This window comes from Eriocheir sinensis, chromosome 42, assembly GCF_024679095.1.
Source record: "Eriocheir sinensis breed Jianghai 21 chromosome 42, ASM2467909v1, whole genome shotgun sequence".
In the NCBI taxonomy this organism is placed as follows: Eukaryota; Metazoa; Arthropoda; class Malacostraca; order Decapoda; family Varunidae; genus Eriocheir; species Eriocheir sinensis.
Genome location: NC_066550.1, coordinates 13,299,686 through 13,323,256, shown reverse-complemented (window position 1 = coordinate 13,323,256; position 23,571 = coordinate 13,299,686). Strand labels below are relative to the sequence as shown.

The 23,571-nt window shown below is 41.1% G+C and overlaps 1 protein-coding gene and 3 long non-coding RNA genes across 23 annotated transcripts in view; 1 reads left to right on the top strand and 3 right to left on the bottom strand.

The window, feature by feature from the left end:
- LOC127010059 (broad-complex core protein isoforms 1/2/3/4/5-like) overlaps window positions 1-23,571 on the bottom strand; it is a 104,001-nt gene that overhangs the window by 72,575 nt on the left and 7,855 nt on the right. For all 20 annotated transcript variants that reach the window (XM_050883858.1, XM_050883857.1, XM_050883861.1 and 17 more), the window contains exons 2-5: window positions 14,696-14,909; window positions 13,277-13,456; window positions 12,162-12,699; window positions 11,066-11,137 (exon numbers count right to left, since the gene is read on the bottom strand). In XM_050883858.1, the coding sequence (XP_050739815.1) occupies window positions 11,066-11,137; window positions 12,162-12,699; window positions 13,277-13,456; window positions 14,696-14,881 (976 nt within the window). In that variant the 5' untranslated portion in view covers window positions 14,882-14,909. The remainder of the gene's footprint in view (window positions 1-11,065; window positions 11,138-12,161; window positions 12,700-13,276; window positions 13,457-14,695; window positions 14,910-23,571) is intronic.
- Window positions 69-3,093, bottom strand: LOC127010069 (uncharacterized). Its single transcript, XR_007762840.1, has 2 exons — window positions 2,039-3,093; window positions 69-1,862 (listed from the first exon to the last, which is right to left on the bottom strand). It is a non-coding gene; the product is annotated as an uncharacterized LOC127010069 (long non-coding RNA).
- LOC127010061 (uncharacterized) lies at window positions 4,051-8,072 on the bottom strand. The gene is made up of 3 exons (XR_007762833.1): window positions 6,577-8,072; window positions 4,219-6,369; window positions 4,051-4,124 (listed from the first exon to the last, which is right to left on the bottom strand). It is a non-coding gene; the product is annotated as an uncharacterized LOC127010061 (long non-coding RNA).
- On the top strand, window positions 7,810-10,859 carry LOC127010066 (uncharacterized). The gene is made up of 2 exons (XR_007762838.1): window positions 7,810-7,954; window positions 8,092-10,859. It is a non-coding gene; the product is annotated as an uncharacterized LOC127010066 (long non-coding RNA).

The window sequence follows — 23,571 nt, the reverse complement described above, 5'->3', positions numbered from 1 at the left end:
AGTCTTATGATCCCAGAAGTGGCTTAATATATCAGCGCCGAAGCATACATACTAGCAAGGCTTTCAGAGTTGTGGGCATTTCCAGGGGTAGTTCTATGATCCTGGTGGTAGTTTAACATAACGGCGCTCAAGAACACTTACTGGCAAGGCTTTCATAGTTGTTGTGGGCATTTCCAGGGGTAGTTCTATGATCCTGGTGGTAGTTTAACATAACGGCGCTCAAGACCACATACTGGCAAGGCTTTCATAGTTGTGGGCATTTCCAGGGGTAGTTCTATGATCCTGGTGGTAGTTTAACATTTCAACGCTCAAGAACACATATTTGACAAGGCTTTCATATTTGCTGTGGGCATTTCCAGGGGTAGTTCTATGATCCTGGTGGTAGTCTGACCCTTCTTCTGTACCATGAGCCTCAAAAAACACTCATTACAACCCGACTAATCTCATTTTCGGCTTTGAGATATAGTTGATGTGAGAGATGGATGTGTCTGTGAGATACCGACCATTGCGCTGACATCCCATTTTCTATTCCTTAAGGGGCACTTGTGATTATTATATTTAGCGATTTAGCGCTAACACAAGAACGCAGGTGTGATAGTGTAGTGTTATGCTTTGGGTGTTCTTATAGGTTATCGCAAACGGGTATAGGACAGTGCGATGCTATGCTTTTGATTTTCTTATAAGTTATCGTAAGTAAAGGTTAAGTTAGGGGAGGGTATGGTAAGATGCGCATGGCCTTAGTGTTCATCTCCGTCTCCTTGGCTTTTGAGTATTGTGGTGGGTAAGTATCCGTTATCTCTCTCTCTCTCTCTCTCTCTCTCTCTCTCTCTCTCTCTCTCTGGTTGATTGTTACTTTATTTTATTTCAATCCTTTTCTACTTTATTTTTTTAGGTGTGTCGAGGTTAGATTACATTCTCTCTCTCTCTCTCTCTCTCTCTCTCTCTCTCTCTCTCTCTCTCTCTCTCTCTCTCTCTCATGGAGGACTACGCATTTACCTTTTATCTCTATGTCATCACTTTTATTATTAGCATCCTCCTCATTTTGTTACTTGTCACACACACACACACACACACACACACACACACACACAGTTATCAGGGTGCGGCGCCGCCACATCCTCCCGGTGACCACACAGGTGCTAATCAACGCAGCATCCCACCTGTGACGTCACCCCCTCCTGTGCCCACACCACGCGGATAGACACAGCCTGTACCCAAACATCAACTCCTGTATTCTCTTTTCTCAAGCAGACAAACCTAGAATTATAGCCTCGACGTATATGTGAACGCCATGTCAAGATTGTGAATATCTATACTTTCATAAAAATATATATAAAAAAACTCACTATCGCGGGAGGTAATGATGATAAAAACGTCTTTGGTAATGCATAATCGGTCCTTGGTTACTACGGAGCGGCCCTTGGAAAGTTTGGAAAGTTTCGTTTAGTCGGCGCAACATCTGTGGTCATATGCCGGAGAGAGACAGGAGGGGGAAGGAATTATAGAAGGGAACAGACCCCAGGAGACGGGACACAACCCCCGATTAAAGCCTGGTACCCATTCACTGCTGGGTGGACAGGGGCGTAGGGTATCGGAAAAGCCGCCCAAATTTTTCAACTCCACCCGGGAATCGAACTCGGGCTCTCTCGGTTGTGAGCACCACGAAGCCCCCAGGAGCGGCCCTTACTTAGCCATATTCCTAAACCTATCGCCACCTACGTTAGCCTGTTATCTATACTTTCATAAAAAATATATTAAAAAAACTCACTATCGCGTCTGGTATTGATGATAAACACGCAGATTACAGTCCTTGGTTACTACGGGCGGCCCTTACTTAGCCATATTCCTAAACCTATCGCCACCTAAGTTAGCCTGTTATCTATACTTTCATGAAATATATATAAAAAAAACTCACTATCGCGTCTAGTAATGATGATAAACACGCAGATTACAGTCCTTGGTCTTTGGTAATGTATATATGCCCTTGGTTACTACGGAGCGGCCATTACCGAGCCCATATTCCTAAACCTATCGCCACCTAAGTTGGCCGGTTTGAAAGGACGCTCATGGGAGTTGCTGGGATTTCCATCGACTGTCTTGTGATGCTTGTGATAGTTAGACACGACCTCTGCGTCTTGAATGTTAATCCGCCCATGAGAACCCGGTTAATCTTCTCGGAGGCCTCGGAAAATAGTCTTGATGGGAGTCTGATACGTGTAAGACTATGGACTATGTATTACTTGACGCTGACCCACAATCACAGACGCGACGCCATCACCACCCTTATCACCTCCTACGCACCGTGGCGGATCCAGTAACCCCGCCACACACACACACACACACACACACACACACACACACACACACACACAAAAGAACGCACCTATACATGTTTTTGTATCCTGCTTTTTATTATTCTTGCTGGAAGTGTTATTTTATTTTTTATTTCTTATTTTTGGTCACCTTTTTATCGGCGTCGCAGACGCCAATCGACAGATTGTCCATATTCTTGTTGCTCTGTTCAAGTTGTTTTCCTGGCTTAGCCATGCAGTGCAGACATGACATTGCATAATAACATTTGTTAGCCCTGATGAACCCTACAACATGGCATTACAAAGTTTTTTTTTTTTTTTTACGTGTTGGCCTGTGGTGCCGGTAGGCCTTCATAGTAGGGCCTGATGGTCGGCCCCAGCCCGTTGTGGCGCAGGCAAGTGTTTATAGTGGCGCCACCTTTACTTTCCTGCATTTTCCATTTTAAACCCTTAAGTGCATAATATAAATTGTTGGGGGTGTTGGAGGGTCATGCGACGCCGATCTAGCACAGTTTTTGTGCTGTTAACACTTGTTTTTCTCTCGATCCGATTACGTCTTTTATTTTCCGGAACGTCAATCTTACTAGAGACGGCAAAGTTAAATTCGTAACTACTAACAGTATAGAAGGTGGTCAGCGTCTCATTACCATACTAAATAACGCGATAAGGATTAAGGGAATGGCCGAGGAAGGGGGAGCTTGAAATATGGGTGAAGGGAATGGCCGAGGAAGGGAGAGCTTGTGATGTGGGCTAAGGGAATGGACGAGGAAGGGGGAGCTTGTGATGTGGGCGAAGGGAATGGCCGAGGAAGGGGAAGCTTGTAATATGGACGAAGGGAATGGACGAGGAAGGGAGAGCTTGTGATATTGGTGAAGGGAATGGCCGAGGAAGGGGAAGCTTGTAATATGGACGAAGGGAATGGACGAGGAAGGGAGAAATTGTGATATATACCTAACCTAAACTATCCCAAGACTTTAGCTGTATGAAATAAATAAAACAAAAACTCCATAATACTAATAGATGATAATGATGATAATAATAATAATAATAATAACAATAATAATAGAGGAATGAGCGTTATCTATGGACGTGTTATCAAGGCAGTTAGTCAATAAGTCCTTTCCGGAGGGTAGAGGAGAGAACACCTGCGCACACCTGGTTATCGGGCTCACCATAGAAGGGCTCGTTAGCGTGACACAGGTGCGCGGAAAGGCTCGGTGGCCCAGGTGGTGGTGGTGGTGGTGGTGGTGGCGCCAATACAGTGCCACAAAGCAATGGTACCACTTTGAATAATTGTACATAAACGATTCTATTTTGTTTTTTTTGTAAGTTAATTCGTTTATCCCGCGACTTTTTTCTCGTTCACCGTCTTTTCTGCGACTTATTTTCCGGTTCATAGTTTTTTTACGGTTTTCTTTCGTTAATTCGGTTCTATTACGACTTTTTTCTCGTTAATTCGGTTCTACTACGACTTTTTTCTCGTTTATTGGATTTTATTACGACTTTTTTCTCGTTTATCGGGTTTTACTACGACTTTTTTCTCGTTTATTGTGTTTTAATACGACTTTTTTCTCGTTTATCGGGTTTTACTACGACTTTTTTCTCGTTTATCGGGTTTTACTACGACTTTTTTCTCGTTTATTGGGTTTTATTAAGACTTTTTTCTCGTTTATTGGGTTCTACTACGACTTTTTTCTCGTTTATCGGGTTTTACTACGACTTTTTTCTCGTTTATCGGGTTTTACTACGACTTTTTTCTCGTTTATCGGGTTTTACTACGACTTTTTTCTCGTTTATTGGGTTTTACTACGACTTTTTTCTCGTTTATTGTGTTTTAATACGACTTTTTTCTCGTTTATTGGGTTTTATTACGACTTTTTTCTCGTTTATTGTGTTTTATAACGACTTTTTTCTCGTTTATTGGGTTTTATTACGACTTTTTTCTCGTTTATTGGGTTTTATTACGACTTTTTTCTCGTTTATTGGGTTTTATTACGACTTTTTTCTCGTTTATTGGGTTTTATTACGACTTTTTTCTCGTTTATTGGGTTTTACTACGACTTTTTTCTCGTTTATTGGGTTTTACTACGACTTTTTTCTCGTTTATTGGGTTTTACTAAGACTTTTTCTCGTTTATTGGGTTTTACTACGACTTTTTTCTCGTTTATTGGGCTTTACTACGACTTTTTTCTCGTTAATTCGGTTTTACTACGACTTTTCAATGTTTCCGAGTTCTACGGCAACTATTTTAATATAGCAACAGTTTCTACTACGACTTTCCCTCTCTAATCACGTTTTACTGCGATATTTCTTTATTGTTTTTAGTTAATTAATTGGATTTTACTGAAGACCTCTCTCGTTAGTTAATTACGCAACACTGAGTCATTAAAAACATGTATTAACTCGATTTGCTGCCCTATGTAAAAAAAAGTCGGTTCCAGTTAGCCGAATCCTTCAGGGGTAGATTCGCGGACTTGGCATCATTGCTTGGGTGACGGGGTATTGGGAGCCGTTGAAAAGGCATATCCCGGGACCATACCTGATCTGATCTGCGTCGCTCATTGGCTGTTGTTTACTAAATATAACCTGCCGTGTCATAGCCTAGCCTACTATCTCTCGCTCTCTGCTACGGTACCTCTTTCAAATCAGTACCATTACCCGCCAGCTCTCGTCGGGTATAGTGATCATTATTTTCACTATTTCAATCCTAGTTAGTATTCCATTTATCATTGCCACTATGGTCTGCTCACTAAACCCGGTAGCAGCGACGGGTCAAATTTGTGGCTTTACCGTGTAGCAGCGACGGGCCAAATTTGTGGCTTTACCGTGTAGCAGCGACGGGCCAAATTTGTGGCTTTACCGTGTAGCAGCGACGGGCCAAATTTGTGGCTTTACCGTGTACCAGAGACGGGCCACATTTTTGTCATGATATAAACCCCCAAAAATAGATGATGCATAAACTGATCACAAATGCGTTGATATATATTATGAAATGGTTTGCGTGAGTGATGATTTTTTCTCATTATTCTCGCCTAGAGGGAAGGGCGTTTAAGAAATATGATCCCTGCAGCTACCGGGTTAAGTCTGACCCAAGCTGACAACATGAACCTAAGCGTGTTCGTCAGCTCAGTGCAGATGAGCAGAAAGTGATGCGTGAGATAAACACAGAGATTAAACTTGGAAGCCATAGCAGAAGCCAATCAGCACTCAGCTTGCAAACACGCTTAGGTTTATGTTGACTATAGTTGCATTCCAGATATCACTATTACTACTATTTCGATTTGTTATCATCGTTATTACTATTTCAATTATTAACATCACAATCACACTTTATGAGAATCCTGACCACGCACAGGCAAGCATTCCTTACCGTGAACACACCACTTGTATTAAGGGCAGTAGCACCCGGTCTCGAGAGGGCGATAAGACAAGGGATGTTGATATAAAAAAAAAAGGTGATCAGGTTCGTTCTAATTGAGCATCGCGTTCACTTTTTTATCTTCGTCTTCTTTAACGGTTTTTGTCCCTCTTTATATCACAATTATAACGTTATTTTTATTTTTTGGGGGGTACTTCTTTAAACGGTTGTATAATTCCTTTTATCCAACCTCTTTTGACAGCATTAGATTAGCTTTCCCTTGTAAGATAAGGTTAGGTATATATCACAAGCTCTCTTTCTCGGCCATTCCCTTCACCCATGTCACAAGCTCCCCCTTCCTCGGCCATTCCCTTCGCCCATGTCACAAGCTCCCCCTTCCTCGGCCATTCCCTTCACCCGTATCACAAGCTCTCCCTTTCTCGTCCATTCCCTTCTCCCATATCACAATCTCTCCCTTCCTCGGCTATTCCCTTCACCCGTATCACAAGCTCCCCCTTCCTCGTCCATTCCCTTCTCCCATATCACAATCTCTCCCTTCCTCGGCCATTCCCTTCACCCGTATCACAAGCTCCCCCTTCCTCGGCCATTCCCTTCACCCGTATCCCCTTTTTCGTTAATAATGCAACTTTTTTTTCTCTTAACGGTTCTAGAATGTTCTTTTGTTCTGCCTATTTTCACCTCTCATTACATTTACTCTTCCCTATTACCTCTAACATGATTACAATTACCACTATTTCATCAGGTTACATTTTCCCAGTCTTAAAACGGTTAGAATTTCCTTTTTCCTACAGTGGTAATTCGTGATAACTTTCCCTTTTTTCGTCAATAATGCAACCTGTTTATCTTAATGGTTCTAGAATGTTCTTTTGTTCTGCTTATTTTCACCTCTAACATGATTACAATTACCACTATTCATCTGGAGGTTACATTTTTCCAGTCTTAAAACGGTTAGAATTTCCCCTCTGCTTACTCTATTAATCGTTACTGTCTACTTCACGTTTATCAACCGATTTTCCTTTACAATTTCAAACTTCATCTCCACAACGTTATATCTTCTTCGTTTCTTTGTTTGTGTTCGCATCTAATCACATTGTTACACGTATTTCCCTTTCTCCACTCTACGATTCTATCATCTCGTTCTTCTCAGCATAGATTTCCAACACGACACTGGTTAATATTAGTAGTCGTAGTAGAAAGTTGGAAAGTTTCGTTTAGTCGGCGCAACATCTGTGGTCATATGCCGGAGAGAGACAGGAGGGGAAGGAATTATAGGAGAAGGGAACAGTTGGAAAGTTTGGTTTGGTCGGCGCAACATCTGTGGTCATATGCCGGAGAGAGACAGAAGGGGAAGGAATTACAGGAGAGACAACCCCCGATTAATACCTGGTACCCATTCACTGCTGGGTGGACAGGGGCGTAGGGTATCGGAAAAGCCGCCCAATTGTTTTCCACTCCGGCCGGGACAGTCGTTGTAGAATATACCACAGGAGGTCAGAACACTTGTTACAATCCGCTAGCTTGTCAGTGGGAGGAGGTTCAGGCCGACCAACTCCCAGCCCCCTTTTTCCGAGACGTTTACGGACCTCAAAACAACTATGCTCTAAGGCCACAAAGAAGACGAGTCGTGTTCGCAAGAGTGTTTTTATGTTAATGGTGGAGAAGCCTTGTCAAACTATCACTAGGCACATAACAGTACCCATGGAGACACTGAACAACACAACCTCTACGAAAGCTTTACCGAATGTTGGTGTGAGCACTCAAATCACCTTCCTTTAAGTTGTTACCCTTTTTCTAAACTCGTACAAGCCAGTCCAGCGATACAAATAAAGGCCATGATTTCCATTCTTCCAGTATTGTTAAAAAGCCATTCACTGTTTTGTTATCCCGTTAAAATGCGTGGCACTAGTTGGTTATTTCACTCCAGCATTAGAGGCCACATTTCTCTCTCTTTCAGTATTGTTAAAAAGCCATTCATTGTTTTGTTATCCCGTTAAAATGCGTGACACTAGTTGGTTATTTCACTCCAGCATTAGAGGCCACATTTCTCTCTCTTTCAGTATTGTTAAAAAGCCATTCATTGTTTTGTTATCCTGTTAAAATGCGTGACACTAATTTGTTATTCTACTCCAAGGTATTTTGCCTCATATAAGCCAATACAGCATTATAGAAGACACAATTTCCACTTTTTCAGTATAGTTAAAAAGCCATTCACTGTTTTGTTATCCCGTTCAAATGTGTGACTCAAGTTAGTACTCATTCCAAGGTTTTTCAATCTCATTACTCACTCAAACAGTATATATAGGCCTCAAATTTCAGTCTTTCGTTATTCAGTTAAAAAAGGCCATCCACTGTTTTGTTATCCCGTTCAAATGTGTGACTAAAGTTAGCACTCATTTCAAGGTATTTCAATCTCATTACTCACTCAAAACAGTATATATAGGCCTCAATTTTCAGTCTTCCGTTATTCAGTTAAAAAAGGCCATTCACTGTTTTGTTATTCCGTTAAAACACGTGACACTTAGATTAGTATTCATTCCAGGGTATTTCAATCTCATTACTCACTCAAAACAGTATATATAAGCCTCAATTTTCAGTCTTTCGTTATTGTTATAAAAAGCCATTCACTGTTTTGTTACCCCGTTAAAATACGTGACACTTAGATTAGTATTCATTCCAGGGTATTTCAACTCCGCCAGTCCAGTAATATAAACAAACAGAATATAAAAACAAACACACATCAACTTCAGTGCCACACAACCGCAAATAACAACCGTCAATCAATCCATATATGTATATTTACTAACGAATATATATTTACTACAGACGCCAACCTTGAAAACTTCCATCATTTCAGACCACACGGGGCAAGGTGAGACTAGACTGGATACAACAGGGGGAGTCTCACCATAAGATGTATCCAAATTAGAGGGGGGAGGGGTTATTAAGGGGGGCATCCTCTCCCTTTTGCCGGGGTGTTCGTGGCCCACAAACACACATAAGAGAGCAGAAGAGAACCTCAAGACCCCAGAAAGATGAAGAGGAGAGAGAAAATGCAACTGGCTGGCTCACACACACACGCACGCACACACATTCAGGTACTCATACACGTACATATCAAGGTGTTGTGTGCGTGTAGTGTGATGTGCTGTGTGCTGTGTGTGCTGTGTGTGTGTGTGTGTGTGTGTGTGTGTGTACTGGACGTTGTTATGCTTGTGGTTTTGAACGGTCTATTTCCTCTCCTCTCCTCTCCTCTCCTCTCCTCTCCTCTCTCTCTCTCTCTCTCTCTCTCTCTCTCTCACACAGAAGCACAGAGGACATAACCAGCCAGAAGGGGAAAAAAAGGGGGGTGGGGGTGGTCTAGACAACCCCATAGCATAGAAATAGTGGTAGTAGTAGTAGTAGTAGTAGAAAACAGAGTATATATAAAAGACATCATGTAGTAATAGTAATAGTAATAGCAGTAGTATATATAAAATGGAAAAATATCTACCTTCTCAACTAAATCAAGACTAAGAGTAAGGAGCGTAAGTGGGCCAAGAGATATGACTACCATCACAAAGGGAGGGGGAGGGAAGAGGGGGAGGGGAGGAGGGAAGGCGTGGAGGGAGAGAAGGGCAGGAGGAGGAAGGGAAGGAGAGGGTACGGTACGGAGCTGTCAAGTGCCGTTTTTACATAAGTTCCCCCTTCAAAAATACTTATCGTTCTTTTTTCCTTCTATTTAAAGTACCATTCAGTGTTTGGTTACCCAGTTAAAATGTCTTACTGTGTTTTGGTTATCCTGTTATAGCCTTTCAATATCATGTTTTCCCATTAATAAAGCATTGACCACTGTTTTGCTACCCCGTTGAAAAGGCATACACAGTTTTGTCACCCCGTTGCAAATAGTGAAGTGACATTTGTTTTGGTTTTCACGGCAGCTCCTTCCTCTCCTCTCTCCTTCCTTACCCCGTCACCCCCACCGCCCCCCAGCCTTCCCCTCCACTCCCCTCCCTCCCCCTCAGATAAATATAATAGTAAAGACGGTTTTGTGAGGCAGTGAATAAGGCAAGTGTTGGTAGATGAAAAAAAATATTAAAAAAATGGAGTTAGTAAAATATATATGAATTTCGATACATATTGTCATCCTGTATCCAGATCAATTATTCCTTTATTTCACTATTATTATTTAGTTTATTTAATAATTTATCAACACATAGGCCTAGTAACTGCCTCACTAAACCGGACATAAGGAAAAAACTTAATTAGGAATGAATCGAGACCAGAAAATGACAAAACAAAAGTAAGTAAACAACAACAAGAGCAGTCCATCACTAACTTCACTATCATCATCATCAGGAAAAGCAATTAAGGTGAAAACAATTAACAGGTAAGGTAAGGGAAGGTACGTGAGCGCGCACCTTTTGTTTACCTTCAGACAAAACCAAAACAACAAAACAAAAACATCACTCTGGTCTCAAGACATTCAAAGGCCGCTGGCTCACCGTCGCTGTCCGCCCGAGTGACTGATGGAAGGGAAAGGAATAGGAATGGGAGGAGGAGGAGGAGGAGGAGGAGGAGGAGGAGGAGGAGGAGTATGGGTAACAATGGTAACTCGTTGAGGAGGAAGAATGGAAGGAGAGGAGGATGGAGTATTTTAATGAGAGAGAGAGAGAGAGAGAGAGAGAGAGAGAGAGAGAGAGAGAGAGAGAGAGAGAAATAAATAAGGTAAGATGTAAAAAAAAAAATAGAGGGAAGGAGTAGAAAATCATGATGGTAATGGTAATGAATAAATGAGAATGAAAAAGGAAGGAAGGAAGGAAGGAAGGAAGAGAAATGAATAAATAAACAAATGAATAAATAGGTGAATAAATAAGTGAATAAATAAATAACTAAATGATGTTTGGTTGAGGTAAATAAACAAGGTGTGAAAGGAAAATAATAATAAAAAGTAACCTACGGCAAGATGAGGCTAGAGGTAAGGAATGACACACACAAAAACATGATTAGAAGAAAATATGAAAAGTTAAAAAAAATATATAAATAAACAAGAAAAAGAAAAAAAAATAATGTGATGGTTTGAGTGACAGGAAAAGCATAAAAAAAAAAAACAGGATGAAAAAAAAGGAGAAAAAAAGAGCAAGACTATAAGCGAAAATAACCACGAAAAAAAAAAAAAAAAAAAAACTAAATATGACCAAGTCGTAAGGCAAGGCTAAATTAGGAAAGTCAACAAAAAACAAGGTCTCGGTCTTGGCAAAGGTAGTGTAAAGCAAGGTGTCAGGAATACGGCACCGCATATTCCAGGAGAGGTCGGGCACACACACACACAGCAGAGGGCGCGTCGGACGGTGAACCAGCGACGCCAAGGGAACGGAACGGCAGAATCGGTACATACCTTGGCCGGTTTCCTGGCTAGCACCTTGCGACATGGAGGGGCCAGGGAGCGCTGAGATACCGGGAGGGAGACCTGCGACCAAGGGAGAGGGAGAGGGAGAGAGAGAAAGGGAGGGTCAGTCAGTGGTGCGGTGAAGGGGTGGGGGAGAAGAGGGAGGATGAAGGGGAGTGTGAGATTAGATATAAGAGGAAAAGGAGGGAAATGGGAGAGGAGAAAAGGGTGTGTGAGATAAGATATAGGGGTAGGTAGGGAAGGAGATAGAGAGGAAAGGGGAGATATATGTGAAAGGGAGAGGAAAAGGGAGGATGAGGGGAGGGAAGGGAAGATACGAAAGGGAGGAAAGGGGAGATATATGAGAATGGGAGAGGAAAAGGGAGGATGAGGGGAGGGATGGGGCGGAGGGGAAAGGGAGAGGAATGGGGATATATATGAGAAAGGGAGAGGAAAAGGGGAGAGAAGGGAAGATGAGGGGAGGGAAGTGATGTGCGTTTGCAAGATGAGGAGGAGAAAGGGAGGGAGAGGAGATGGGAAAGATAAAGGGAGGAAAAGAAAATGGGAGGGGGGAAATAGAAGAGGAAAGAAAGTAGAAAAAGATGGAAAGGGGCAAAGATATGACAGTAAAGGAAGGAAGGAGGGAAGGGACAAACACCAGAATATATGTGAGTAACAAACACGGAAAAACAAACAAAGGAATTAGCAAGCATGTAAATCTCTCTCTCGCTGTATATTACCGTTGCATAAAGTAATTCAAGGTCACCCACAACCTGATTCTGGTATACATTCTCTCTCTCTCTCTCTCTCTCTCTCTCTCTCTCTCTCTCTCTCTCTCTCTCTCTCTCTCTCTGTCACGTGCGTATGTGTACACTATCTTGGAAGCATTGAATTCCCCACCCGCCCACGTGTGTGTCTGTGTGTGTGTGTGTGTGTGTGTGTGTGTGTGTGTGTGTGTGTGTGTGTGTTTCAATGGACCACACCCATCCCTCTCAATTCCCAAGCACGCACGCACACAGGTGTAGACAGGCATGCGCATGCACACATACACATACACAGACAGACAGACAGACACAGACACTCACACACACAGGGGCACACTCACCTTGCACTCCCTCGAGGGGGTAGGGCGGGGGTCTGGGGAGGTCTGTAGCACCTTGGGGCAGGAACCCTGAGGGCGCCTGGCCCATGCCTGGCAGGAAGGAGCCGAAGGACTCCTGCAGCTGCTGCATGGCGGCCTGGCTGCGGCTGATGGTCACGGAGTCGGAGGGGCCGAAGGAGCGGTCGTCGGGGTCCTCGAGGTCGGCCTTGATCAGGTCCTGCGGCTCGAGGGTAGCGGGGGCGGACGAGGCCAGCATGTTGTCCTCGTCCTCGGGGTAGTCCTGCGGCTCGTTCTTCACCGAGGCCGAGGAGTCCCGCTGACCCTCGCTCAGCACCGTCTCGCTCGTGTTGTCCTCCGCGGAGTGCAGCGACGCCGCCGACCGCCGCCGCTGCCTCTTGGAGGGGGGGGGCTGGGGGGAGTCCCCGCTCAGGTGGGTGTCGGGGGCGCTGCCGCCCTCCTCGGGGCGGGGCGACGACCCCGGGTCAGGGGGCTCGCCCCGAGATGGGGGGGGAGAGCTGCTCTCATTGTAGCCCTCCGCGTCCTGGGGGGGGAAAGGGCAGAGGTCAGTGTGTGTGTGTGTGTGTGTGTGTGTGTGTGTGTGTGTGTGTGTGTGTGTGTGTGGCGGGACAGGTGCACCGCGCGGCGCCGCGGGCAAGCGCATCAGGTTACGTCTTTTGCCCGCGGGTGATAACAGGCTGCTGCTGATAAGGGGATGCTGTGTGTGTGTGTGTGTGTGTGTGTGTGTGTGTGTGTGTGTACTTACTTGCTGTGTGTGTGCCTGTGTGTATGTAACGCGCCTGCCTACCCCCCTCCCCCCCTCTGAACTAGGCCACAAATTTGATTAGGTTCATTTTGTCAAGTAGATGGTAAAGGATTTGGCCCTTAATTTGATTACGATTCCTTCAGCCCTACAAACACACACACACACACACACTGTCCTCTCTTCTATTCTCCCTCTCCCTCATCAACCCCATCTTCCTTCTCCCCTTCCTCTACCATTTTACCACATTTACCACCTCCTCTACCACTTTTGCCCCCACCACCACCACACACACGACCCCCCACCCTCACAGAACCTCCTCACCCCACCACCACAAGCACCAGCACCTCGCCCTCACCTTTTTCTTCTCGTCCTCTGCCAGGCCCCGCACCTTCAGCGCCTCCGCCGTCTTGAGGAAGGTGGCCAGCTCATTGTGGGAGACATTCACCTCGCCGTGGTACATAAAGTCCAGGATGGAGGTGAGGTTGGCGAAGGTGACATCCTTCAGGAACACTATAGGATGCTGACACGGGTTACCCTACGGCGGGGAGACACAGGAGGAGGAGGAGGAAAACAGAGAGGAAGGAGAAGGAAGGGAAAAGTTAGGGATAAGTGAGCAAAGGAGAGAAAATAGAGGAAGGGAAGTAGGAGAGGAGGGCAGGGAGGGAGGAAAGAGAGGAAGGAGAGGAGGAGGAAAACAAAGAGAAAGGAGAGGAAGAAGGAAGGAAAGAGGAGAAGAAAGAGTTGGAGGTGAGTGAGTAAAAGAGAGAAAGGAGAGGAAGGGAAGTAGAAGAGGAAAGAGGAGGAGGGGGTGAAAGAGTTGAGAGAAGTGATTAGAGGAGAGAAGAGGGGAAGAGGAGAGAGCAGCAAGGGAGGAAGAGGAAGAGGAATAAGGAAGGAAAAGAAAACAGCCAAAGGAGGAAGAGGAGAAGGAGGAGGAGGAGGAAAATGAGGAAGGTGGATGGAGAGAAACCCAAGAAAAAAAGGAAATATATGGCAATAGAAGAGGAATAAGAAGAGGAGAAAATGAAGATGGATGAATGGATGAAGGGAGAAATGAAGGGAAGAAAGAGGGTGTAATGAAGGTGATTAGTTTTGGGCATTTAAATATGAAGCTGAAATTGTGTTTTTTTGTATATATTTTTTTTTTGCATTTTTTTTCAGTGTGCAAAATCTGTAACAATCTGTATACTATCAACTCTCTCTCTCTCTCTCTCTCTCTCTCTCTCTCTCTCTCTCTCTCTCTCACACACACACACACACACACACACAGCCACACCCATTGCAGTAGACTTTATATTCACCAAGCAATGCATACCAAACGCACTCAGTCAACATACTAAAACACACACACACACACACACACACACACACACACACACACACACACACACACACACACACACACACACACACACACACACACGAGCACAAACATACACTCCACACCTCTTGAAAACACATCAATTACACACACATTCTACACTCCAGGAAACACAAATACGAAAAATAAAACAGAATCAACTCACCAAAACACACACACACAAACACACACATGAACCACCCCACTCCCACCCCCCCAAAAATAAATAAATAAATAACAAAAAACATTCACACAAGCTCACACAAACAGATGACACGCCCCCCAAAAAAAGATAAGACAAACAAACCCACACACACACTCACAGATCACCCCACCTCCAAACACACATTCCCACACACACACACACACATTCACACACAGAGACACACATTAAAGCAAGCCTCCAGTACTCACTTTTAGCAAACTTCTGAAGTATGGACTACAGGCACTGAGAACCATTTTGTGGGCTTTTATCTGTCGACCCTCACAGGCCAGCGTGATGTCGACAAAATCCTCATCATCTCGTAAGGACTCAAACGCTGAGGTGATGTTTGAGTGAAAGTTGTTCCAGCGAAGACAAAACTGCTGGTCTGCCCCCATCCTCTCCCCCCTCCACCTTGTATACTATCTGAGGGGAAGAAAAAGAAGACACGTTGAATTACACTGAAGAAAATCAGCTAAAATTGTGAAGTTAATTGTTCCAGAAGACAAAACTGCTGGTCTGCCCCCATCCTCTCCCCCCTCCACCTTGTATACTATCTGGGGGGGAAGACAAAGAAGACACGTTCAAGAAGGAGGGGTGTTTATATAGTGAAAGGCATGCAAGAAAATATTAAGTTGTCGTTGCAGTGAAGACAATAACAGGTCTCTGGCTCCTTCCACCTGAAATACTATCTGTAGAAGACATGAGGACAAGTTATAGTAGAACGATACTTTACAGAGGAAAAGAAATTCAGAAAAAAGGAAGTTATTTTCAGGAAGACAATACAGCTCCTCTCTCTCCACCTTACAAGAACTATCTGTGGGAGAGTTGGAAAGTTTCGTTTAGTCGGCGCAACATCTGTGGTCATATGCTGGAGAGAGACAGAAGGGGAAGGAATTATAGAAGGGAACAGACCCCAGGAGACGGGACAAAACCCCCAATTAATACATGGTACCCATTCACTGCTGGGTGGACAGGGACGTAGGGTATCGGAAAAGCCGCCCAAATTTTTCCACTCCGCCCGGGAATCGAACCCGGGCTCTCTCGGTTGTGAGCCGAGTGTGCTAACCACTGCACCACGAAGCCCCCACTATCTATGGGACGGAAGACATTACGACAAGTTGAAATAGAAGAAAAGATGTTTATGGTGCGAAGGGAAGACAAGGTTAAGGTATGAAGACAAACTGTTCGCCTTCACCCTCCTCATCATAGAAACAAGATGAAGCAGAACGATTGAGGAATAATTCAGCAAAGGGTTTAAAAATTGACCCTAGCGAAGACAAAACAGCTCCTCTTCTCTCCCCACCTTCTATAATAAACAAAGACAACACAACAAAATGAGCGGCAAAACTAATTAGCAGGAGAACAATTAACCGAGCGTCTCTCAGGCATCTCACGGCACGGAAAATTACCAGGAGCGTTAATATGAGTGATCTAATTTCCCGGGCGAAAATTATTTGTGTAAAAGAACGCAGCAAAGGCGAGCGAGAAATTATTGAAGACTTGGTTAATGTTATTATTATTGGAGTCTAAGAAAAGTTGTATTACTGGCTGAATTTTGGATGTCGATGTAAATTTTGTTATTATTATTATTATTGTTGTTATTTTTTTCATTTTCTGTAATATTATTGTTGGTTTAAGTCTTTATTAATATTACTGTTGTCATTTCTTTATAGTTTATTGGCTTTTTCATTTTTATTATCGACATTTCTTATTTATTTTGTCTTACTGTTGTCATTTCTCATTATTACAGTGTCGTTAGGCGATCCACATGTCTTCTATTCTTAACACAATATATTTTCCCCTTTCAATATAATTATGTCCCTAGTTTCGTGTGCCTGACCTCTCTTTTTTCCTTTATTACAGTTTCCTTAAGGCTTAGGCGATCTGCATGTCTTCTATTCTTAACACAATATATTTTCCCTTTCAATATAATTATGTCCCTAGTTTCGTGTGCCTGACCAATCTTTTATTACTTTATTACAATTTCCTTGGGGCTTAGGCGATCTGCATGTCTTATATTCTTAACACAATATATTTTCCCTTTCAATATAGTTACGTCACTAGTTTTGTGTGACTGACCAATCTTTTATTACTTTATTACAATTTCCTTAAGGCTTAGGCGATCTGCATGTCTTCTATTCTTAACACAATATATTTTCCCTTTCAATATAATTATGTCCCTAGTTTCGTGTGCCTGACCAATCTTTTATTACTTTATTACAGTTTCCTTAAGGCTTAGGCGATCTGCATGTCTTATATCCTTAACACAATATATTTTCCCTTTCAATATAATTATGTCCCTAGTTTCGTGTGCCTGACCAATCTTTTTTTTTTACTTTATTACAATTTCCTTAAGCGATCTGCATGTCTTCTATTCTTAACACAATATATTTTCCCTTTCAATATAATTATGTCCCTAGTTTTGTGTGCCTGACCTAACAAGCATAAAAAAATAATAAAACAATACGTAATAATAACAATAATGAAAACTGAGACCAATAAGTACAGAAACAAAAGAATTAATGTATATGATTGCAAGAATGACACTGGATTAGCTAATACGTAGATAACTCAAAACAAAACAAACAAATAAAATAAACAAAGATAAATAAAGTTAGTCAACCAGTAAATACAGAAATGAAAGAAGTAATATATTTGATCCCAAGAATGACACTGGATAACCTAACACCCAGATAACTTCACAACTCAAAATAACAAAAAAGATAAACAAAAATAAAAGAAATAAAAAGTTAGTCAACCAATAAATTCAAAAACAAAAAAAAGTAATATACACATCAATCTTCTTTCACATTTTTTCATCATTGTTTTCTTCATTCATCATTCATCATCCTTCTTTTTTTTTTCATATGATCGCAAAAATAACACTGGATAACCGAACACCCAGATAACTCAACTCAAAACAAACAAATAAAATAAACAAAACTAAAGAACCAGACCAAATAGTTAGCCCTTCACTCTTACCCTTAACTAAAATAAATAGACCTAATAATAATAATAATAATAATGATAATAATAATAATAATAACAGCCTCCAAGATGTACCCTAGTGAGGAAGGAGAGTGTGTGATAAGATAAGGGAGTGCAGGAGGCTGATAACACTAACCAGGTGGAAGGGTGGGTGGGACAAAGGTGTGGAGAGGACCAGGAGGAGGAGGAGGAGGAGGAGGAGGAATAGGGAAGAGAAAGACAAGAGGGGAGAAAAAAATAAATCATAAGAGAAGGAGAATTAAGGAAGAAAAGAGGAGAGAGAACATAGGAGAAGAAGGAGGAGGAGAAATAGGAAAGAGAGAGAGAAGGGAAGAAAGAAAATGAGACAGGAGGAGGAGGAGAAATAAGGAAGAGGAAGAGGAAGAAAATAATCATAGGAGGAGGAGGAGGAGAAATAGGGAAGAGAAAGACAAGAGGAAGAAAGAAAACAAGCTATAGGAGGAGGAGGAGAAATAAGGAAGAGGAAGAAGAGGAAGAAAATAAGCCATAGGAGGAGGAGGAGAATTTAAGGAAGAGGAAGAAAAGAGGAAGAAGAAAATAAACCATAGGAGGAGGAGGAGGAGAAATAAGGAAGAGGAAGAAAAGATGGAGAAAAAAAGTCATAAGAGAATTGAGGAAGAGGAAGAGGAAAATAAATCATAAGAGGAGGAGAAACAGGAGAGAGAGAGAGAGAGAGAGAGAGAGAGAGAGAGAGAGAGAGAGAGAGAGAGAGAGAGAGAGAGAGAGAGAGAGAGAGGAAAGAAAATGCATAACAGGAAGAGGAGAATTAAGGAAGAAGAAGAAAACATCATAAGAGAAGAAAGAAAATGAAAGAAGAGGAAGAAAAAGAGAAAGAAAACAAGTCAAAGGAGAAAAAATAAGGAAGAAAACACCAAAAATGAGAAGAATGAAGAAAATAATAACAGGAGGAGGAGGAGGAGGAGGAGGAGGAGGAGGAGGAGGGTAAAATGAGGTAGTTCAGTGTATGCAAGATGAAGATAAAGCTGATAAGAGATAAATATATGAATGTAAGTCCGTTAAGCTCAATTCTATACATTAAAAAAAGGTATAAGACTTTGATGCATAATAACACACATAACCTGATAAAATTCATCCAGTAGCTGTGGGGATCATGTTTCTTAAAGGCGAGAGTATTGAGAAAAAATCATCACTCACGCAAACCATTTCATAATACATATCAACGCATTTGTGATCAGTTTATGTATCATCTGTTTTGGGGGGGTTTTCAAGGCAAAAATTTGGCCCATCGCTGCTACACGGTAAAGCCACAAATCTACCCCGTCGCTGCTACATGGTAAAGCCACAAATCTGCCCCGTCGCTGCTACATGGTAAAGCCACAAATTTGGCCCGTCGCTGGTACACGGTAAAGCCACAAATTTGGCCCATCGCTGGTACACGGTAAAGCCACAAATTTGGCCCATCGCTGCTACACGGTAAAGCCACAAGTTTGAAGAAATAAAGAGCGTTACCTGACATGCCTAATCTACCATACAAATACGTACTACAACCTATTCCCAGCAACTACCATTAAATTCCTACCATAGTCCATTCCTAGCAACTACCACATAACATACCAACCACATTTCTCTTAATCTTATCCCATTAACTCCTGTAACTCCCATCTCTCAACACTCCGTAAAAGCTATGAAATATAATCTTGCTTTATATTCATGTAATGCCGAAGTTAATCCAGAATATGTCGTCTTAATAACTGGTAATTAATGTTAAAAGAGTATATAATGATTTCAAGTGTATATATTAACTGATTATTACATTAGTCGAGGTGTAATTTATTTTTTTTATGTCTTTTTTTTCCCCCTCCAGTCCATGAATTTACCGACGAAGAGTTTTATATACTGTTAATCCTTATCTCACGCTGCGTTTTGGTCGTGAATAAATACATTAACAAACACTAATTTCTTTATGGCTTTGGGTCGTATTACTAAACATTTTTTTGTTATTATTATTCTGTCTATTTTTATCACAAATTTCTTCAACGCTAAATTCTGCAACCCAAGATCTTATGCATGACCCCTCTCTCTCTCTCTCTCTCTCTCTCTCTCTCTCTCTCTCTCTCTCTCTAGTATTTCCAGAATTAATTTAGTATTGATATATGTACTTTTTATATAACACAAAATTCTGTTAACATTTTTTTTTCAAGACTAACTTCTTGATATATGTACTTTTTATATAACACAAAATTCTGTTAACATAAGTAGTATATTTTTTTTCATGAGTAACTTCTAATTCCAGTCTGTCAAATCTCTCCCTCTTTCTTTTATTAGTATTTCCTATCTTAAATTAGTACCAATATATATATTTTTTTTAATATAACATATAATTCTGTTTTTTTTTTTTTAGAGACTAACTCTGATATATATTTTTTTATATACACAAAAAATTGTTAACATTTTTTTTTAAGACTAACTCTAAATTCCAGTGAAACATTATTATCTATACTTATCAAATCTCCCTCTTTCTTTTATTAGTATTTCCTATCTTAAATTAGTACCAATATATATATTTTTTTTAATATCACAAAGTTCTGTTAATATATTTTTCCATGACTGACTTTTAATTCCAGTCTAAATATCTACCTACCCTTTCTCTCTTTCAATCATCAGTATTTCCTATCTTAAATTAGTATAAAAATATATAGTTTTTTTTAAATATCACAAAGTTCTGTCGACATATATTTTTTCCCTGACTGCCTTTAAATTCCAGTCTGAACATCTGTCTACCTATCAAATCCCTACCTCTTTCTTTTTCTTGTACTATTTCCAGTATTAATTTATTAATGATATATGCACTTTCTATATACCACTAAATTCTGCTATCATCACTCTCTCTTGCAGCATTCTTCTATTTATAATCTCAATATCAACTGCCTATCACATCTATCTCCCTCTCCCTCTCTCTAGTCCAGCCTGACCTTTCCCGCCACCTTAGCAACCCTGTCCAGCAAAAAGGTGTGGAAACTTGACCTTTACAGACTAATTTATACGTCAATTTACCTGAAGCTGTAAATATGAACTGACAAAAAGGTGATCTCAAATGTTACTGGCCTTTCGATGTCGCTTATCTAACTTGTTTTGATTGAAGCGTTTTCTAAGAAGCTGGTAAAAAGTGATATGTGTGAACTAAGTCTGCCTTGAACGCGGCTGTCTTGCTTCTGTTTTGGTCTAACTTTCTTTTGGTTCTTGTTTTAATAATTTCTTTTCTGTTCTTTTCTCTGTTCTACCTTTCTCCTCTTAACTTTCTTTTGGATTTACTATGTTATAATTTCATCCCTCCCTCTCTCCTATACTTTCCTCTCCCCAAGCCAAATCAACAAACACAACCCTAGCTGTCATTTCTCTTCTGTGTAACTTTCTTTCATTTTTTCACTATTATTTCTCTTCTTTCTAATTTTCTTTTGGATTTCCTATGTCTAAATTTCATCTCTCTCTCTCCTATACTTTCCTCTCCCCAAGCCATCACCAAACACAACCCAAGCTGTCATTTCTCTTCTATGTAACTTTCTTTCATTTTTTATCAGTATAATTTCACCTCTTCGTAACTTTCTTTTGGATTTGCAATGTCTAAATTTCATCTCTCAATCTCATATACTTCCCCCTCCCTCCTCTTTCCTCTCCCCAAGCCAAGTTACCAAACACAACCCAAGCTGTCATTTCTCTTCTATCTAACTTTCTTTCATTTTTTTTCAGTATAATTTCACCTCTCTGTAACTTTCTTTTGGATTTGCAATGTCTAAATTTCATCTCTCAATCTCATATACTTCCCCCTCCCTTCTCTTTTCTCTCCCCAAGCTAAACCAAACACAACCCAAGCTGTCATTTCTCTTCTATCTAACTTTCTTTCATTTTTTTCAGTATAATTTCACCTCTTCGTAACTTTCTTTTGGATTTGCAATGTCTAAATTTCATCTCTCAATCTCATATACTTCCCCCTCCCTCCCTTTCCTCTCCCCAAGCTAAGTTAACTAACACAACCCAAGCTGTCCCTGATGCATTTCTTTAATCACTCTGAGACACTCCCTCTACGGTATGACCTTTCCGAATGCTCTCCCTCACACTGATTCATTATTCTGGCCTTTCAGCTAAATCTACCTCACCTCACTGCATTGTCTGACCTTTCTTTTAAATACTTTGGGGTTAATGAACTTGTACGTGGAATAACTACGAGTACGGTAAATGTTAAGTTCGCATGATTAGCTAAAAGTTTGATCATTATTAACCCAGTAGCTGCGGGGATCATGTTTCTTAATGGTCCCTCCAAGCGAGAAAAATGAGAAAGAATCCTCCCTCACACAAACCATTTCATAATATATATCAAAGCATTTGTGATCAGTTTATGTATCATCTGTTTTCGGAGGTTTATATCATGGAACAAATTTGGCCCGGCGCTGCTACACGGGTTAACATAACATTTCTATAAACGGTCTACAGCTTTTCCATTTCTTATTTCTATTTTTACTTTAGTTTTCCTTTTAACATCATTTCTATAAACGGTCTACACCTTTTCATTTCGTATTTCTATTTTTCCTTGAGATTTCTTCCTAACATATCATTTCTATAAACGGTCTACAGCTTTTCCATTTCGTATTGCTATTTTTCCTTGAGATTTCTTCCTAACATATCATTTCTATAAACGGTCTACAGCTTTTCCATTTCTTATTGCTATTTTTCCTTGAGTTTTCTATCTAACATCTCATTTCTATACAAGGCCTACAGCTTTTTCATTTCGTATTGCTATTTTTCCTTGAGTTTTCTATCTACCATCTCATTTCTATACAAGGCCTACACCTTTTTCATTTCGTATTGCTATTTTTCCTTGAGTTTTCTTCCTAACATATCATTTCTATACAAGGCCTACACCTTTTTCATTTCGTATTGCTATTTTTCCTTTCGTTTCCTTCCTAACATATCATTTCTATACAAGGCCTACACCTTTTTCATTTCTTATTGCTATTTTTCCTTGAGATTTCTTCCTAACATCTCATTTCTATACAAGGCCTACACCTTTTTCATTTCTTATTGCTATTTTTCCTTTCGTTTTCTTCCTAACATATCATTTCTGTACACAGCCCACACCTCTTCCGAACACCCGTCTCCACGCTATCCGCAGCCTCCCCACATCAACGCCCCATCGATACCTGCGCTCCATTTTTAATCAACCCCGAGTGCTCTGCTTTACGGCGCCGCCCACTAAAGAATTCGAGAGCTACGCCATTTTTTGTATTGCGTTCCGAGCCCTTTGTCATGCTGGCTAATACTGGGGTTCCGGGTTTCCATTTGGCAGCTTATTGAATGTGTGTGTTTTGGGGTCAATAAAGTCCCTCGTAAAATCTAGCAATGTTAATGAAAGAAAATTAATCTGGCGAGCGTAATTCCTATGGTGTGTGTATGGGATGTGGTATGGTGTGGGGTGTCTTTCTATGGGTAAAATGTAATGCTTGGATATTTGACTCTCTCTCTCTCTCTCTCTCTCTCTCTCTCTGTATGTATGGGAGTTTCATGAGTGTTACAATATGCTGTTTCTTTCTGTGGGTAAAATGTAATGCCTGGATATTTGACCTCTCTCTCTCTCTCTCTCTCTCTCTCTCTCTCTCTGTATGTATGGGAGTGAATGTGTTAAGATATGGTGTTTTTCTATGGCTAAAATGTAATGCCTCGATATTTGACCTCTCTCTCTCTCTCTCTCTCTCTCTCTGTATGGGAGTGAATGTGGTATGCTATGGTCTTCTCTCTATGGGTAAATTGTAATGCTTGTTTGATATTTAATCCTCCCTTTCTCTTACTCATAATCAACTTACTTTTTCCATATACAAAACTCTCTAAGTACTTTCCCTAACACTCACTACCTCAACTTTTCATTTCCTCTTGGTTATTTTGTCTTTATAAATGCACGATCTTTCTCAAAACAAATTTACTTCCATTATAAAAACTAATTATTTTTCCTAACACAAACTCAGACTCCCATTTCTTCAATTATATGCTTTTTCTTTACTTATTTTAACATTTTCCTGTCAAATTTCACTATATATGTCTTTTCTAGTAATGGTAACTTCTCTAA